Source organism: Cuculus canorus, chromosome 1 (assembly GCF_017976375.1).
Source record: "Cuculus canorus isolate bCucCan1 chromosome 1, bCucCan1.pri, whole genome shotgun sequence".
NCBI classification, from domain to species: Eukaryota; Metazoa; Chordata; class Aves; order Cuculiformes; family Cuculidae; genus Cuculus; species Cuculus canorus.
The window spans coordinates 125,196,988-125,216,846 of record NC_071401.1 but is presented as its reverse complement, the minus strand read 5'-3'; the positions used below and the strand labels follow the sequence as shown (position 1 = coordinate 125,216,846).

At 39.3% G+C, this 19,859-nt stretch overlaps 1 protein-coding gene across 2 annotated transcripts in view; it reads left to right on the top strand.

Annotated features, from left to right (window-relative positions):
• Positions 1 to 19,859, top strand: part of KPNA1 (karyopherin subunit alpha 1) — a 61,119-nt gene that overhangs the window by 33,906 nt on the left and 7,354 nt on the right. For both annotated transcript variants that reach the window (XM_054056558.1, XM_054056557.1), the window contains exons 9-13: positions 192 to 355; positions 1,460 to 1,538; positions 4,346 to 4,471; positions 17,488 to 17,615; positions 18,353 to 18,531. In XM_054056558.1, the coding sequence (XP_053912533.1) occupies positions 192 to 355; positions 1,460 to 1,538; positions 4,346 to 4,471; positions 17,488 to 17,615; positions 18,353 to 18,531 (676 nt within the window). The remainder of the gene's footprint in view (positions 1 to 191; positions 356 to 1,459; positions 1,539 to 4,345; positions 4,472 to 17,487; positions 17,616 to 18,352; positions 18,532 to 19,859) is intronic.

The following is a 19,859-nucleotide window of genomic DNA, read 5'->3' as shown; positions in this document are numbered from 1 at the left end:
ATGCTCTTCCTACTTGTGTAGCTGCTGCCCTGCACAGAAGTGCCTCCAAGGGGTGAAATCTTCTGAGTTTTGAACCTTGAGATGACAGTGCCTAGTCCTATAATGTCACATAGAAAATTAACCAACATGTTAATAAATCTTTTGGCCATTTTATTTGAACACTGTATGTATCTCTTCTTAATGTCTTACAGGTTTCACCTTGTCTTAGTGTGCTCTCCTGGCTGCTCTTTGTCAATGATACAGATGTATTAGCTGATGCCTGCTGGGCTTTGTCCTATTTGTCTGATGGCCCCAATGATAAAATCCAGGCTGTGATTGATGCAGGAGTCTGCAGGAGACTTGTGGAATTGCTAATGTAAGAAGTTTGTTCTAAGCAATTGTGCTATCTTCTCATTTCACTAAAATCAAGGTTCCAGCAAGAGGAAGTTAAATTAGATGTGTCTTGAAATGTAGTAATTTTCAAAAAGCAAGATATTATTTTTAATTTTACTGGTCTTCTCTATTTGTCACGAGTAGCAAAGAGTGGAACTTTTGTTGCTGTAGTCTTGTGCTTTCTTAAGAGATTTTTTTTTTTTTGTGCACCTAACAGCTATATTTTTGTAAAATCCATAGTATATACTGGAGTTTTCTCTGTGCCATTGGGGTCTATGTCATAATTATCTGTCAATGAAATTGCTGAAGGATAGCAAAGATAGAAATGTAAGAAATAATAAAATTTACTAGAATGGATAGTTCCAGGGATTTGAAACGTAAAGAGAATATACACACTTTGGTTAGTAAAGTGTAGCTGTGGGAGTTGGGGTCATGGAAGCTGGCCTTGCTCAAAGCCATTTCTTCAGGTCTAAGGGAAGGATGTAGAACATTGTTACCTAAGAACAAGAAATAATGGGTTTCAGTGATATAAATAAAAAAGACTATTAAGGCTTTTAAGACAAAAGCAAATCTGATGCTGGATTAACGAATAGAATGTAATACCTAAGTTACCTTTTCATAAAGAAGTATTTTCATTTGAGGAAAAAACCTTACTTCACTCTCCTATACCAATCCCAACCTAACAATGATGCATATAATGACAGAAGATGATCAAATAGCTGCAGGGGTTAAACACACAGCCTCCCCTTTCTCTTATTCTTTGCCTTTGTGCATGCTTCATTGTGTTTCATAGTTAAGGCTGATTCCTTTTTTCCTCCCAAGGATGCCTGTACTCTGAAGTACTTCTCTTAATCTCAGATTTTATTTTTATGCTGCTGTATGATATCTAAAGGCCCAAATATTTAGAAACCCTAAAAAGACTTTACCAATATTTTAAAATCAAAGAGTGTTTTGATTCAGATACAGAGAGTTAAGTCAGGTTTAGCAATGAAGTTTTCCCCTGGCTGATGGATGTTCTTTCCTTGAGGACGTAAAGATAAAGGTGCTTCAGCATGGTTAACACTTAGATCTTTCTTGGTAATTTTAGGCACAATGACTACAAAGTTGTATCTCCTGCCTTACGAGCTGTTGGGAACATTGTCACAGGAGACGATATCCAAACCCAGGTATGGATTCACTTTCTCTTGTGTTGTACTTCAGTTCATTTTTTCTCTTGGTTGTGGTAACCTGTTTATAAACACCTCCTCTTGTTTCTTTTGAAGTTTAAAAGTGAAGGATTGATGACACTTGCCTCAAAGTGTGTTTTTTGTATTTTTTCTGCTCGTTCCTGAACTGCCTGTGATTCTTAGTAGCTTTGTCTGGGATATAGTTGTGCCATATCCTTTGAGGTCTGGGTATTTTTTCTGGTTTGTTTAAAGCAAGTCTGCCTCTTAAGCTGAATTTTAGGCTGAATGATGTGTCATGGTAGAGCCTTAATGTGATGCTGCAGACAATATGATGAATATCCCAAGAAAGTGTGTCAGGTTAGATTTTTGGATGGTACGTAACTGTGTCTGGGTACGTGTTTGAAGAGGCATCAATGGGAGGCAGTGCTTCCCACCACTGCATTGGAATTCAACTGGAAGCCAGGAAACCTGATGCTTCAGAGACACCAGGTTGTTATCCTGCGGTTTTGGTAGAGTTTGCAAGAGGTAGCAACTTGCTCCCACCAGTTTTTAGAATCTCTGAGAGCAGGGAGTCTGTGCCTTGCATATGTGTGTTACCTGTGATCCACTGGCTGGTCACAGTCTCTTTTTACAGGTAGAGTAGAAGCTCCAGTTACGGGCTTCTGCTGTTGGTACCATATGGTGAAGTTTTTTCCCACTTCTTTGTGCATTCTGACACCCTTTCGTGAGGTGTCGCTTGTAATACGTGGAGGCAAAGCACAGTGCTGCTTTTGAAACTGACTCCTGTCCTCCATCTCCAGTTCAGGGGCTGAAAACCATGCCTGTCGGGTGCAGAGCTGTCTGACAAATGCACAACCCAGTTGGATTGAAGTGGCAGGCTTAGAGACACGTGCTGTGTTGGGCTGTTGACTCTGCTAAAACCGATGGCAGAGATGGGATCAAGAAGTTGTACTAGCTTCGTATGGGGAGGTGTGTGCAGTGGAGGCAATGGTAGCAGTTAGAGATGTGAGATGACGTGGAGAAAGATGCACCTTTCAGTAAGGTGTAGATGCGTAAAGCTTATGATTCTCGATTCAAAATGTTAAATTACTCCCTCCCTGTAAACTCTGCCAAAGTTAAAATTCAGGTTCCTAGTCTTGGGGCTTTTTTTCAATGCTTACTATTTAGTTTGTATAAGTACATCCTTTGGAATTCTGTAGCTCTGTGACAACAAGATCAGAGATGAAGGTGACCTAGCAGCATCAGGATGCAGTTTGAATGTCTTACCATTAGGAAGAGGTTAATGTGATTTTTTGGCTATTACAGTATTTTTTGTTTATCTGAATTTCATAGGCATTCTTGTGGTTTTTTCAGTGGTGTTTGCTTTGCAGATCACTCATAAGAATGACCGAGATGTTTTTGTGATTTCATTGTTTGGTTGAAAACAAAACCACAAGGAATCACCAAATCACATGTAAATGCAGGTTATTAAATACTGCATAGATCTTAGATTTTAATTCGAGGAAATGTTTAAGCTTTTTTGTTGCACACATTTTTTTCAGGGGAGCGTATTTTAAGCTTTCTTAAAATTCTAGGGAACTGTTAGGGTAGCTTGATAATCCAGCCTGCAGATTATGCTATGTGCGAAAGAGCGGTGCAGAATGCATGTAGAAGTCCTTAATGATAAGGAAGACCCCAGCTTTGACAGTTGATATTTTTTGAATATGAACACAACATACCAGACAGTTGTCTGAAAACTTCTCTCTACAACCTCAGAGCACAAACCTGCTTTTATGTTATAACTTACTTCCAACTATTAACAATTGCCACTTCTTGGAGATGGCCAAGATCGTATCGATAAAGAAAACCATAAATTTGTCCCAGAAGGTACCTGATACAATCCTGAACCATATTATTTGCTTTTTTAATATTAATGTGGAGTAGAAAGGTTGTAGGGGTGGGGAGGTGATGGGGTGTGATAAGAGCAAGATAATTCAGTCCTCAGATTCTATGGTCAGAATTCATCACCATGATTCTGCTTGTCTCTCATCCATTTGATCTCCACAAACAGACTGAAGAATATCTCATAAAATTCTCTACCACACTGTTCTTTCTTGCCTGTTCTTTCTTTTGCTATAAAAGGCGTAACTACCATGCTTCTTGATAGGCTTTGTGGTTGTTGACATTTCATTAAAAAAAGTGTTTCATTTTTCAGTCTTTGAGTCTTGTAAGGTCCTTCTTGAGGGTCAGAAAGCCCTTCGCTATCACAGTGACATAATCAAGTACTCTGTCTTTTAACATACCTATTACAGAGCATTTTCTCTTGTACTTTGGGCACTTAACATTTTGATTTTGGAAATGCAGATTTTTCTGCACGTCTTTTGCTCTGTAAAATCGCAATTTTTTTGGCAATATGATTGCTTATTTATAATGTCACTGGACACGACAGTGGCAACAGTCTGCCCTACTGTGCCAGCTGATGTGGAAAACAGAAATAGTTGGAGCTTCCAACTATACAAAAATACAGAAAACAAGACGATGGGGAAATACTGTCACCTTATTTTTCTTCTGTTATAATGGGCTTAGTATGTTCAGGTCACACTGAGATTATAGTGAAAACAGTATCCCTGTTGGTTTGCTCATTAGTTTTTCTGTGAACATTTATTTCTTAGTTCTTGCTGGTTTTTTTTTTTTTTTAAACTCTTGGGAATCATCTGGTGGGATATGTTTTTTACATTTTGAAGACTAATCCTTGTTCCTGTGATTCTTTATCCTGAAATTCCTCTAAGGCATATGTTTTGCGTTTGTGTTTCTTCTTTTGCATTCAGGTAATTCTGAATTGTTCAGCCCTTCAGAGTTTACTGCACTTGCTAAGCAGCCCAAAAGAATCTATCAAAAAGGAAGCATGCTGGACTATATCTAATATAACAGCTGGAAACAGAGCCCAGATCCAGGTAACCTTTTCAGCTATGATCAGTAGTCTTTGTCTTGCAGGGTAGAAGAAATACGCAGCAGGCCGTATACCTTTTTGTGTATAAAGCGTATATTTGTATGTATACACAGTCACAGACATATGATTAATAAGCAGAAGCATATTATAAGCTCACTGTGTAATTAGAATATTTCAATGTCTCAGTGGCTCAAATTCAAATGATTTAATAGTCATCTGTATATTATAAGGGGGGTAGATGGTCGTGCTAGAGAATGACACTGAGGCTAAGCTAAAGAAAAACTTGATTCATGCCTTTGACAGTCATTGAGATATAGAAATTCTCAGGTATGAAAAGAGTAAGCTACAAACTTTAAGATTCAAATAACTTTGCACGCTTCTCGATTTCACCACGAGTAACAAACACCTACACTGTAAAATATTTTCCTTATTCCTGTTTGTATTTTCTTATAATTCCTGATACAGGCAGTTGTGCTTAGCCAAACCTAAATTGCTCTTAATTAAACTGAACAAGATTGGAGAGTATCTAACACGTTGCATTGGGATTTGTCCTTTCTGATTGAACCAGATTTTGTTCATTATAAGTGATAGCACAGAGAAACAAATGAAAGTCTCACTCCTTTGTCAGTCTTTTCAATTAGGACATCGAAAGACCACATCTTTGTTCTGAGTGTGGACTTGGTGTTATCCTGGGAAGAATTCCCAGAACTTGTCTCCAGATGGTATAAATGAGAGATTGACTGTCTCTGTCCCAGATAAAAGTTTTTCTTTGTCTAGATAAAGAAGGAATGCTAAATACATTTTGTTTTCCCTGGATATGGGTTTTTTTCAGGACAGCTGTACTAGGGCAAGCTTTTGCGTGGCTTTCAAGACCAATGCTTAATTCCTTCTCTTTTCAAGAAGTGATAGAAAAAACAGATTGTAGTGAAACTAGGCTTTTTCTGAGAAATATACACACACACACACACACGCGCGCGCGCAAGTTCCCGTCAAGGCAGTTGAATGAAAGTCTCCTCAGGTAAATTGAATTTAATTCTGCTGAAGTCATGCTTCTCAATGCTCTTTGCTCTCACTGGATAGAGTATTTTCATAGGGTGTGTGGAAATCATAGAATTCTAGAATGCAACCTTAAAGCCCATCCAGTTCTAACCTCCTACTGGATCAGGTTGCTCAAAGCCCCATCTATCCTTGAACAACTTCAGGGATGAGGCAGCCACAACTTCTCTGGGCAACTGATTCCAATGCCTCACCACCCTCAAAGTGAAGAATTTCTTCCTTTTATCTAATCTAGATCTACCCTCTTTCAATTTAAAGCCATTGCCCCTTGTCTTATCTCTTCATGTCCTTGGATAAAGTTCCTCTCTGGTTGAAGATACCTGTTCTTTAAGGAGAAGAAATAAATAGCAGAAATACTAGACATTAGAAATATTTGTCTCACTAGTTAGTAACCAGGGGGAAACAAAGCATGTTTGCACAGAACGTAAGTGGAATCCCATAATACACTGGCAAAAGTGTCCAAAGAGTGTTTCTTTGCTCCACAGCAAAGAAGGCAGCCTGACACTTGCTAGTCTTATTTCTAATGGCTCAGGATTATTCATTCTGTATGATCAGAAGGATCATGAAGTGGTTAACCCTCTTCATTCAAGGGATAGAATTACTTCTCTTTAGGCAAAAAACTAGCAGGAGATTGTAAAACACTGCATGTTTTTCCTGAGGAAAAAGTGTGATATCCATTGCAGTGGTGCTTGCAGTCTTGGTTATTCATTCTTTCTTACAAAGAATATTGAGCTGGTGAAGGGGCAGTGTAAAGTCTTAGTACCTTCAACAAGGTCTTTGTCTTTATCTTGGAAAGCATAAGAAATGAAGTTAATAGTTCAGTAGAACAGAAATCAGTCTCTGCTAAGCTTGTTGGAATTAAGAGTGAATGGTCACCTAACCTTGGACATGCTTGTTGAAGAAAACAGAATTTAAAGGTGGAAAGCTGTATGGGTCCTTCTTGTCTCATATAAGAACGTGACTAAGATGGAAGTGGAACTGTGAGCCTAGAAACCTCCTACAGTTCTGTTTGCTCCGGCTTTCTCAGTCAAGATTTTAGTTCTACCACTGAAAATCATGTTTTTTGTCAGATATAGAGAATGGTATGGTTACTTAATCTAACCTTGGTAGAGCTCCAAGAATTTTGATTCTGCCTTTATTGTGCTTTGTGTGTTAATCTGTGGATTAGCTGATTTTCTAACAAAAAGTACTGTGTAAAATCAGCAACTGTACTACTGTTTATTCCTGCATCAGCAATTGTAATTGCTGTGCAACTAACAGTGCAGAGAAGGTAGTTACTACTGCTTATACTAAGGCAAAAATTGTTTTGCCTTTGCTTTTCTTGCAGTGAAAAATCTTCTGGATGTTTTATCCATGCTGGTGCTACCTTAGAGACAGTGAGAAGCATGTTTGCCCCTGGAAGGACATTTCTGCCTTCCCTCAAAAGTAAAAGAGTATTTTCTGGAGAACAGTCCAGCCCAGTACATTTTCTTAACTTTGTTTTTTCCGAAGTCTGTCAGGGGGTTACTCTGGGATGCACAATTGTATAGGAGTGTTGCAGAAGAGCTTAAGAGGAGCTTGAGCAAAATCAAGTCATTCCATATAGAAATAAGTATCGAAAGTGGCAACAGAAAGTGAAGTTTGTTGTTAGAGCATTTTTTCAAAACTTCAGAATTTCTATTTTCGTGTTCTTCATCTACTGAAGATATAATTGTGAAGAGCCATAGATGGAACTTAAAAAACTTCTAGTGCACCAGAAGCTACTTCAATAGTGCATTCACTTCTATAACTTCTGTGTAAGTATTCACTGTGCCACATTGTCCTGTTTGAATGAAGGAGTAAGTGCCTTGTTTGCACAGTATTCCTACACTTTGTATCCACTACTCAGACATGTAGAAGTAAGGCTTTAGATGGAGAGTCTTACCCTTGGTAATGCTTTGTCTTCTAAAATGTTGTCACATCTCTTTTTGAAGACAAGTAAGGATAAAATGTTAAAGTTTACTTCATCTAGCTAAACAAAATCATTAGGTACATCTATGCATGTTTGTGTTTAGTAGTGTTGAAAGGTTTTGGGGTGTTTATCACCAGTTTAGGTCAGCCCCCTTTCTGCTGAGAACAAATAAGAATTGCTTTGTGCCTTGCAAAGGTGAGGTGGGAAGGCAGGGAGAGGGAGATTAATGCAATAAGCCATGAGTATTACACCTTCATTTCTAGCAGATGAGTCTTCAGAAGTACAAAACCCTCTTAACTCTGCATAGAAATCTAGTTGTGGTTGTGTGGGTAGAAGCTTGCTTTCTTGGGATTCGTGCATCAGAAAGAAAACACTGTCAACCAAATCACCAAAACACATGGAGATTTAAAAGAATTCAACTTAAAGCAGCTGCCTTAGAATATATCACAGACAAGGTTGGAAGCATGTTGATGTCTTTACTCAAGTCCCAGGAAAAGAATGGAAGAAGCAGCTTCTCAAAAGTGAAAGCTGTAGTTCATTTAACGATCCCTCAGGCCTCATTCAGAGTAATTGAGCTGCCTTCAAACTCTGAGCGCACATGTGCTATGCAGTGAAACACGGACTCCGCTACGTGCATACCCAATTTAATCTAAACTGGTGGTTATAAAAATGAGATTAAAAAAATAATAGTGTTCCTGGTTCTGAGCAGGAGATAACCATCCTATTAATAATGACATATTGCAAATCATGGCCCTGATGAGGCTTAGATTTTTGGAACTGCTGAAGGAGGACTGTTAGAGGAAAATTGTGAACTAAAGGACACTGAAGAACGTTTACAATATGCTTGATTGGGGATCTCAGGGGCACTGTTACTTGGAAGGAAAATTGGTAGTTGCAGGTGTAATTGCAATGATTATCTTGTGTTGAAAGGAAAGTCTCATCACAGATGTGTAACAAATTCCAGAAAGGCTCTAATTCTTTAATTTTTAGTCTCCACCTAGAGAATGATGTGAGATACATCTGCTTTTCTCAGGAAGCTCCTTCTCTCAGGTATTACTTCAGGCAACTTGTACTCAATATCAAAATCATTATAAACATTTGTGCTGAAAACCATTTAAAAATAATTTCTGTAGTTGGAAAATGTTGTTTGGTAAGGTATTTGCTGAAGATGTTAAAATGCTAAAATGTCTGTTCTCAGTAGCTGTGAGGAGAAAGGATATCCCATCTGGGAAGGATATCTGATTTAACTTACATTCATGGATGAACCTATTTCATCTGTGACTTGAGGTATTTTTTTCTTCCTCTAAATTGATTTTGCATTGCAATGAATTTAACCATTACTGCTTGACAACTGGTCTTCCTTATAAAAGGAATTTTAAAATGCTAGATGCAGCTCTAAACTAAACAGTTTATTTTCCTTTCTCCCCAGTCCTTCCAAATTGCTGAATGGTTCCTAGTAGAGATCATAGACTATAGCCAGATCTATTCTGGTCTCTGTGATCCTAATTGCACTGTGAACATGCGCAATCATGCCAGAAATCAGGCAAGAATAAGTCCAGGACATGATATTCTTTTCCTAAAAGATAAAAATCTGGCATAATATTAATATGTCTGGCATAATAAACCACGTTATTGCAAGTTACCAGTAGACCTAACTAGTAGGTTATTGCTCGAGGGCAAATGGGATGTTAGAATACGATGGAGACTTTGGTTGGTGCTTAGGCTGTGATCTAGCAGTCCCTTCTGTATGCCAAGAAGGAAATGAAGTATTTTGGTAAATCTAATAGGTATTTTACCTGACTGATATTAACAGACAGAGCTATATTTAGTGTTGTTTAAGATTGCATTGGGTTACAGACTGTCCATCCACTCACTCTAAAGTATAGAAATATAAAGGTAGAGGGAAGGACTTCTATATTCATTTCCACTTTCATACTGCCTGCAATGCTGTTTGTTAGCACATTCCAAAGGCTTTCACTGTCATTTCTAAAGTTAAGACAGCAGCCTATCACCAGTAGATTTGCACTCAAACACAATCAAGTAAACTCTTTCTAGTGTAAAAGCAATATAAGTTAATGTGCATGAAATGTGAAAGCAAGTGCTGACTTTCTTTTGTAGCTGATGTTATGAAAGCACAGGAGGTTTGGGTTTTTTGCCCCCACCAAAGGTGGAAGTGAAAGCCTTTCAGAGTGTGTTATCAAGAGTGCTGTGGCAACAGAAAAATTTGGTGGAATACAGCAGTCTTTCCCCTCTTTATTTCTGTGCTTTTAAGGTTTGGATTGGATGTGTGTATCCTGATGCAGTCCTGATTGTCACTAAGTATAGTTTTTGTTTGTTAATTTCCTAGTTTGTATACAGCTTTGCTGTACTTCAGTGGATAGCTTCCCCACTCAGGGAGAAGGGGAACCACATCTTCCTGGGAGTCAGAAGGAGAACTGCACCACTGAAGCTAAATCCTGACTGTCGACCCTCCTGAAGGGTATGAAAGGCTGTCACATACCTCAGAACATGTTCTGTGTCTAACTTCGCAACCCGTTGAAATGCAATGAAAGGCAGTACATCAGACACAATCTTCCATATCTGACAGTGAAGACATCATAGGAGTTCTCTCCTGTTGACAGGTTAAGAAACTTACCACTTCTTTCCTAATATACCTTAAATTCTCTCAAGAGCATCCAGAAACCTGAGTATGGGTAGGCATGGTAGCAACAGGATCTGCGCCGTATTTTTCCTGCTTTAGTGTTTCCTGTCCTTGCCGAAATGTGACCTGGTGAAGTGCAGCAAATGATACCTTGCCTGTCAGTTTTAAAAACTCTGGAATGAAATACATTTTTACAAATTAGGATAAAGATACAAGCTAAGAATTGTCAGAGGTTCTTCTCCAAAAAGTCCACAGTGACACTGGAGGCATGGAAAAGTAATGGTGTGATTCACACAGAGCTGGGGCTTACGCAGGCAAACTGTGTATCAAATTACTTAAATATAAAGTGTGTTTGGTTTATGCCATTGTTTGCATGAGTGGTGTGAAATCTTTATAGAATTATAGAATAGTTGGGGTCAGAAGGAACCTTAAAGATGGTCCAGTTCCAACCCCCCTGCCATGGGCAAGGACACCTCCCACTGGATCAGGCTGCCCAAGGACCCATCTGGCCTTGAACACCTCCAGGGATGGGGCAGCCACAGCTTCCCTGGGCAATATGTGCCAGTGCCTCACCACTCTCAGTGAAGAAATTCCTCCTTATGTCTAGTCTTAATCTGCCCCTCTCCAGTTTATACCCATTGCCCCTGGTCCTATCACTGCAAGCCTTTGTAAACAGGTTCACATGCACTTTGTGGTGACAGGAAAAAATGTCTTAAGAGGAGCAAAATATGGCATTGCTGACAAGGCCATAGAATTGTAGAATCATTTAGGTTGGAAACGACCTCTAATATCATCAAGTCCAACCATAAACCTAACCCTGCCAAGTCCACCACTAAACCATGTCCTTAAGGACCAGCAAAAGTCAAAGATTGATCTTTGAGGTTTAAGTACAAAATCTGTTTTCTGGCTTCTGCATGTGGTGAATCTCATGCATCCTACCACATTGAGGGCAGCAGAGCTAGAATATCTTTAATTCTTTTATTCTGCCTGAAAACCTCAGCAGTCAGAGATATATATTGCTATCTTTTTTTTGTAAGACAGAGCCTAAAACTGGAGACACCTCAACAAGGTGCTGTTTATTATAGTGCAGGCTCTTCCTGGCAGCAGTAACAGCCTTGTGTAAACTGGCTGGAAGATTGTTTTATATGCAGTTTGGAATATATAGGCTTAGCTCTCTGTGTCAACAGCATAAAAGTCCATTAGAACTGAGATCTCAAGTGCTTCCTTACTGACTCTCAGCAGCGGTTTTGTACTCGTGCCATCATGTTAAGTAGCTTTGGCCTACAAATATTTGCTATGTTATTTAAAAAGCAGTTGTGAATTCAATGAGTAAACAAAGTGACTGCAACCCAAGTAACTGAGAAGCCTCTATGAAGTAGAATTTCCAGCCAGGAGGAGGAAATCATAGCAGTAAGGTTGTATTCACAGCTGCCAGCTGAAGTGATGCCTGTAATCTTGGTTTGTTAAAGGTAATGAGAGAGCTTGCAAGTGCAAGAAAACAGTTGTGCTTTAAAACTTGGTTACTTTCACATTTATGTGATGAATCATATGTAGATAAGTGATGCTAACACTTGCATGCTAAATGTATATGTGTATTTTTGCATATCATAAGTGATTCACTTGTGGGAACCCAAAGGAGAAGATTAACTTGGTATTGACTGGCTTGAAATACTAATTTAATATGCACTGCTGCTGAAGACCTGCTCCCTAACAGTAGCTATAGTGTATTTACATTCAGCACCCATGCAGGTGTAATGAAACTCTGAAAATTCATTTTTACCTCGCTTTACTCTTTAAAAATCAAATACTATAAAGTAAAGAAGCTTGATTAAAATAAATAAGAAGGATAGAATGTTTCCAAGAGACAGACGACCCTCTCAGAGGGCGGCAGCACAGGGATGCCATCTATTTGGAAAAAAAAAAAAAGATAGTTCAAAAGTGAGGGCCAGGTTTGTTGAAGGACTGAGCATTACAATTCAGTTCAATTTAAAATTAAATTTGAAAATTCAGATTTTCATGAAAATTCAATTTCAGCTTTCTGAAAGACTTGTTACAAGTCAAGAGGGAATTCAGTTCCAAGAAATGCAAATGGGTGTAGTTGGGCAAAGATTTCAGTGTTACTTGAATGTATTAAAGATTTGGGGTTCCCTATTATGCAGAAGAGAGATTTCTAGTGTATTTTGAAGATACTGCCTCAGTGCCTGGTAGTAGCAGCCTAAACCCAATGTGAATATTAGAAATCACCAGGAAGGGGATTAGAAACTGAAAGGTGAATCCTTATTCTTGTTCTAGTATAAATTTTCAATGTTGCACAGTAGGTAGATCCATCTTTAAGGGACATGGTAGGGGTAGATGGTAAGGAGGGACCATAAAATGTCATCTGGATCCCCGATGAGGAACAACTACGTAGACTATGAGACAGGCCAAGGGAGATATGGCAGAATGCTGTAGAAATACGGGTGGTTCCTGAGAAGTTAAATGAAGAATGATTGATCATTGTTTTTTGAGCAAGATTCGTGAAAGAAGAGACATCAGAGAAGTTGTCAGGTGCTGCATTGACAAATGAGCACCTGTCTTCTCATACAGTTTGTAGGCAAACTGGAACCTATAGCTGCAACTGTGAATACTTAAAAATGAGAAAAGTAAAAGTAAACATGACTAGAGTTTGCACTTTCTTGTGCATCTGCTGTTGGAAGCAGGACGTTAGTATGTTTTGCTCTTATGTGCAGACTCAAGATGAAGTTGGATTGAAAAAATCCATGTAAAACTGCTAAAAATGATACAGGTGTTGGAGTGTTAATCTTTAAGTTTTGGTTACCTTGTTGGCCTGCTGTTGTACTGCTTAAAGTCCTGGTCACAGTTAGAGGGCATGGATAAATGCAGGCATTCCGATGCACCAGCAGCTTGGAAAGAATGTTTAAACTTCCTTTACTTTATGGCACCTATGAGGCAGTTGCCCACTATTTTCATGAATGGCTGGGGCCATCTTCATTTTCTGAGGAATAGCAGAACACAGGAACTTACCTTACAAACTTGATGGTTTTAATTCCCTCCGTGTCTTTCACAAAGTTCTTGTTGAGCTGAAATCACTTAACTGTGTTCGTTTCGTTTGAAAGCTGTACTTATCTTGAGCATTTTTATATGCACTGCATTACTTTACACTTCCACACACTTTCACGTCAGGCACACAGAGTATAGTAGTGCTAAATAAGTAAAGTAAATTGAATTAATGCTTTCTAAATCCTCAGAAGTTTTAGGTACCTCATTCTGCCACTGTCCTTTAGAGTTTTGCTCTGCCTGAGGTTTGCTTTTCTTCAAGGAAGAAAAACAAATTTTATTTCAGTTGTTTACTGTTTTGTCACTTAGAAGGAATTTAATGGAAAGGGAAATATGGCGTATTTCCACAATAACTCTTGCTCGCATGTAAAATGTCACAGAGTTAGGAATCCTTAGGCATTCTAGTTTGATTTCAAGAGCAGCAGCTGTGGGCAAGAATGCCAGACATGGAATGGAAGTAATAGTTGCTGCTAGTGCTTTCTTTGTATTAATGCTTTATTGTTTCCACCCTTGTTGAGCTTAACTGGACTTTAGAAACCTAGTGAAGTAAAGCAAACTGTTTTCTGGCCTATTTAATGTTTGGGGTTTTTTTTTTGTTCCCCAAAAGAACTCCTGAGCTCCAACATTTTTGACTGTTCACAGACTAGTAGTTGAAAAACTTTGCTGTGCTACAGAGGCACTGTAAAGTACCTTTAACTGGGACTTAGGGCAGGGTAAAGTGGTAACAACACCTACATTGCATGTCAAGTCTTAGGAAACACGAAAATATAGTGAGTGATAATCTGCTTCTCACTTTAGTCAGTCTCTTTCAGTGAAGTACCTTATGAAAGGCTACAATTCGTTGTGGTGTTTTAACCTGTTCTGCATGGGTAAAGATAGCCAACTTCGTTATAGAGCAGAAAGTAAACAAGGGGCCTCTAGCCTTTTACACAGTAGAATAAGAAATAGAAAAATAGAATTAGAAATAAGAGTACACATCCAAGAGATGCGAGATCTCAATTCGGTTCCTTCTGAAAAGGTTCAAATGCACTTTTCTCCACTCTGAGAAGAGTAATTTTACCTATCAGTCTTTGCATTGAAGCAGAGAGTTAAAAATTGATTGAGTCAGGAGGAAAACATGAACAATCTTTCGTGATGCTCCCACTTGCTGCCCTTCCATTGCTAGTTCCCTTTGTCCTGGAATTCTCCTACTGTTTTGCAGGTTTAAATTAAAACATTTTAAGGTAACTTTTTTTTTTTTTTTTTGCGTTGAAAAGTCTCTAAGGTGTATTACTGCCTCTTAGCTAAGATGTGGTGATTTAATTCCATACTGTCATGAAACATACTCTGATTGTAATACTTACTAAACTTGTTGGTTTTAAGAAGGTAGTTCCGAAGGAGATAAATCTTGTGTAAAAGTTTACCTTCAGGAAGAGGATTTAAGAGGCATTAATGAGGTTTTTGACTTTTTCTTTGCTAGAGTAGTAGAATACTAAATCCCTCACAGTCTGCTATCCTAGATATGCATCAAGCTTTTTTGGTAGAAAATACCTAATATCACTTAACACACGGTTCTCAAAAACACCTCAAAAAGCACTACCTGGACTCACATAAAATGTTCGTATAGACTGCCAAGTCACCTTTCTCCTCTCCAGCTGATCAGGACTGAAGTTCAGTAATGAAAACTTGCGTGCCTTCGCTCTAGATCCACAAGCATACACGCAAATTCATGGATCTTTTGAATGTCCATGTGGCCTCTCTGCCCGTGTACTGTCTGTGGCTGGATTCAAACTTCTCTTAACTTGCTGGACTTGCTCACTGGCTAGGTCAGCTTGCTTCTCCCTAGCAAACAGATGCATGCATTTGTCTTCAGCATCCTCGCACCCGCAGGCCTCTTGAATATCAGCACAGGCCATCTGTCCATGCCTTGATCCCGGGCTTCTTACTTGCTGGTCATCTATTTTGCCAGCAAATTATCTTCACCATGATCCTCTGCTCCCGCCACCAGCTTGGGGATAGTGTGAATTTGCTGCCCCCACCCCCCCGCCTCCAATCCCATGGAGCTGCTGCCCAGGCATATAGGCCCTATCACCTGCAATCCTATTCCAGCTGATATGCAGAGACTCTCACTCAGCTTTACCCTAGTCCCCCTAGTAGCTGGCATCCAGGCATGTGGGCCCTAAGGACTGTGATCCAGCACCAGTGCTGGGACCCTTGCCTACTCCAGTTGCAAGGGCCCTTCCACCCAGTGTCTGACACCACTTGCTGGCCCTGAATTCACCTTCTGTGGGCAGCCCAGAAACATTTTCTCTGGTCTGTGGCCCCTTCGTCTACTGATGCTGAGACCCCCATCCACTCCGGTTGCTGGTCCCACAGGTGCCGGGGTTTCTTCTGAGGTCTGCTCTGTTTGCTGGCCCAAATTTGGTCATGCCAAGTTGATAGCACCTAATCCCTACAGCACTCACACGGGGTAGAGAGGGAAATTACGTGGAAGGATAGCTAAGAAGAGATTCGTTATTAAGTTTTGCAAAGTCCTTCTTGTTCCTCTTGTAATTTACAAAGTCCAGGCTGGCTCTCTGCAAAGCTGCCTGTAGTTTCTTAATGGCCAATTAATTAGTGACTGGAGACTTTCTCTCTTTGTGATTGTCTCTCTTATCCCTTGTCTATTGGTTTTGTGTCACTGTGTGTTTTATTCATTACTTTCCTGTTATTTATATCTCCCTTTGAGCTGAAAGGTCCTTGATCTGAGCACCTTAATGAAGCAGATACTCTTGAATTCCATGTACCCTTACAGTGTGTTGCTTTTCTATGGTTTTAAGAAATTTGTGTGTTTTCCCAGTGAAATATGTTGAGGGGGGAATGCATCTTGGCTTTTTAAAAGATATTTTCTTTTATCTTTTGTCTTTTTTATAATAGATGGCTCTTGTTCACTTCCAGAATTCATGTTCAAAAATTTCAGTTAAGGACTTTTTGCCAAATTTTCTGCACAAAGTGCAAATCTAATGTAACATGGTGTGATGGAAGTGTGAGTGGTTTTCCTCGAGGGCTGAAAGAAGCGCAGGTTCTGTGGCAAAGGAGGTGGTGTTCATGGGGCTGTCCATACAATTGATATATGGTATGGAGTTACAAAGTAAATGCAGTGTGGGCTTGGAGACAAACAGGAAGGGTTAGAAGGAAGATATCACAGTTGTTTTTTTTTTAAACTGGGTAACTGTCCACACTGTGAATTGACCGTAGTGTTTTGCTGTATGTAATCATAGAATCATAAAATAGTTCGGGTTGGAAGGGACCTTAAAGATCATCCAGTTCCAATTCCCCTGCCATGGGCAGGGACACCTCCCACTGGATCAGGCTGCCCAAGGCCCCATCCAACCTGGCCTTGAACACTTCCAAGGATGCGGCAGCCACAGCTTCCCTGGGCAACCTGTGCCAGTGTCTCACCACTCTCAATGAAGAAATTCCTCCTAATATCCAGTCTAAATCTGCCCCTCTCCAGTTTATACCCGTTGCCCCCGGTCCTATCACTACAAGCCTTTGTAAACAGTCCCTCCCCAGCTTTCTTGTGGCCCCTTTCAGGTACTGAAATACTGTTAGTTTCCTGCTGTGGTCCTTAAAAAGCATCTCTAGCTTTCTTTTAACTTGCTTTTGCCAGTTCTGTGATGACTTTTATTAGTAGAATGGGAGTCTAATAATGTAATTCTAAACTCTTGTTTCTTTGAATAAACCTTAGGAAGGTGTTTCAGATCCTTGTCATATGTGCATGACTAAAGAGGTTTCATTTGTGCAAAGGTTCTTTCCAGAGGAACTCTTTAGAAACTTTGAGCTGCTGACTAACTACTCATCTGACTTTGATCAGTTTGGTGGGCTCGGCCGTTCACTGTACTACCAAATCATCAGTTGCTTTGATTTTTCACCAGGAAAGGGTATATTGTGGTTGCTTGTTTTGAGGAGTTCTTACGATACATTCTCTCTTTGCTGTGTTGTCTCACCCAGTGGAAAGGTAGTGTGACACACAGAATTATGAAGTCGTCTTCTTTGTTTGGGCGATCTTAATGGCTTAGTGGTTTATTGTTTTGATAGCAGAGTGGTTCACTACCTGGAAAAATAAGGGAAGTATGGTTAAGTTACTCATTAGATATGACAGTCACTTCATTCTGAATGTGTTTTGAATTCTTTGGGAAAAGCACAGGCCGTGGCAATAGGGTTTTGTACCTAAGCTGAAAACTGATTTTTGCCCCTTAATAAGTAACTTTTTATTGTTAAACATTTTGTGCTGACCGTAGGCATCAACTAGCTCAGGACAAGGAGGTAATTTCTAATTTTTATTATAACCCTTACATGTCATTTCTTTTTGCAGACAGTCATAGATGCCCATATCTTTCCAGCTCTTATAAATATTTTGCAAACGGCTGAGTTTCGAACAAGGAAGGAAGCTGCTTGGGCAATCACAAATGCAACATCTGGAGGCTCTGCGGAACAGATCAAGTATGAAATAATTTGAATCTTTCAATGCAGTTAGATAAATTAGTGTTTGTGCAAGAAATCAAACTGATAACCTAGAAACTGGAAAACCTTTCTCTATGCTTCCAGTGTTTGTCTCCAGAGAGACTGTGTCTTTGTGTGGAGTTGTGAATGAACTATTCATTCCTTTAGGGAGAAATCATACAAGAATTTTTGCTCTAATACTTATTTCATTAATTGAACTACTTCTTTCATGTGAAAATACTAAATGCAGCTTTTAAACTCATTTCCCAGTGGTCACTGTAGAGTGTAACAAAGTGCATTAGCAGGTTGGGGAAGAACAGCTCAGGCCCTCAGATAAGGCTATCATGTGCATTGTTTTTCCTGTTTAATTTGTACATTATTCTTGTATGCAAATTTGTATGAAATAATAAAATTATGACTATGTTAAATCAATGTAGTTGATGCTAAGATAAAGTATTTAGAAATTTAATTTATAAGATTATAAATTTAAGTCACAAAATTATTATTTCATATCTACGTATATAGAGAGAGAAACAGAAGGTATTCAGAAGTTGCTTTCGTTGTTTCAGCAGAATTGACTGGATACAAATAGATGTCTATAATTTCTCCAGTTTCTGCAATCGAGTTGATATTTTATCTGATTGTTTTGAGTCTTAGACTTTCATGATAAGTGCTTAAATGGCTACAGCAATTATAATTTACAGACAGTTCACCGGGTTCCATGTGGTGTTTTTCAGATATTTAGTAGAACTGGGATGCATCAAACCACTCTGTGACCTCCTTACGGTAATGGACTCAAAGATTGTGCAAGTAGCACTGAGTGGGCTGGAGAATATCCTGAGGCTTGGAGAGCAGGAATCCAAACGCAGTGGCACTGGCATTAATCCTTACTGCGCTCTCATTGAAGAAGCATATGGTATGAGCACAACATCTATAGAAGTCGGGGGTTACAGCAATGATCACGAACCCATTAGAGTTTGCAGTAGATAAAAGTTCTATTGATTTCTTCATCACTACTACCTGAAAATTAACTGTTCTTTAACGGATTTCCATTTACCAACATACTCCCATTTATTACATTATCTTTGTCTGTATGTAGATTGGAGACAGTGTGTGCAGATCTTCTTTTCTTTATTCCTTCTGACCCTGAGGGAGCCTTCTAGGTGTCGTTCAATCTCAGTATCTTCCCTTTGCAGCAGATAAAAGTTCAGGTGCACTGCTCTGTTGCTCAGCTTTCGAACCTTTCCCTTCCCTCTCTGCTGCCCTGTAAAATTATGGCAGCAGCACCAATTTTTTTGTTTGCCTTTTCTGTGCTGGGGTTCTGGCATGCACAAGCATAATTTCATCCCACTTCTAAGACACTGCTGCTCTTAAGGTTAGTTTCCTTGTTGACTGTCAAGTACTCATTAAGAAAAATAAATTGGATTATCTAGAGCAGTATAAAAGAGGATAGTATCACTGAACATAGTTTCTTGAACCAGGTTTCCCTTCCTGGTTACTTTGACTTCCAGGCAAGAATTATATCAGAATAGGATTTTTTCTTGCCTGGTTCTAGGTGTTAACTTCCTTTTTCATGTCTGTATTGCAGAAATGTCTATAGAGTATCAGAATTGTTTCCTCTGTTCTTCATATGTACTAAAATGAGCAGATAAGAAAGCCACTACAATCCCCAGTATTACAGATTTACTGAAGTGGCTAAGACTTGCATTTCATTATAGTATCACTCCTAGGTTTCAGAGATGGTTTAGCTTTCTGTATTATTTTCATTTGTTTCTGACTCCAAGCCCCGAGTTTGCCCATTTGTCCAAAAACTGGTTGCCTGAGTTTATCTGGATTGTTTTTAGATGATAAAGATTAGGTAATGGAGTCTCCATCCTTGGAAGTTTCAAAGACTTGGCTAGACATAGCTGACCTAACCAGGTGTTGGTAGTAGTGCTGGGCTGCGCTGCAGGTTGGACTTAGATGGTTGCCAGAAATCTCTTCCAACTTGCGGTTTTGTGATTCTGTAGTCACAGTCCTTACCAACAAAGCACTGTGAACACACTTTGAGGAAACATGATTCTAAAAGTCTTTGAGGCCTTGTTCTTTATGCATTCAAGCTCCTTGATTTCATTTTTTCAGTGAGAGGGTAGAGAAAGACAGAAAGCATGAAACACGTCACATAGTTACAGGGAACTCTGTAGTTCAACCCAGTTTTCCTTGGTTATGGAGAGTACAAGATGGGTAAGGGTGTCTGTCCATAGA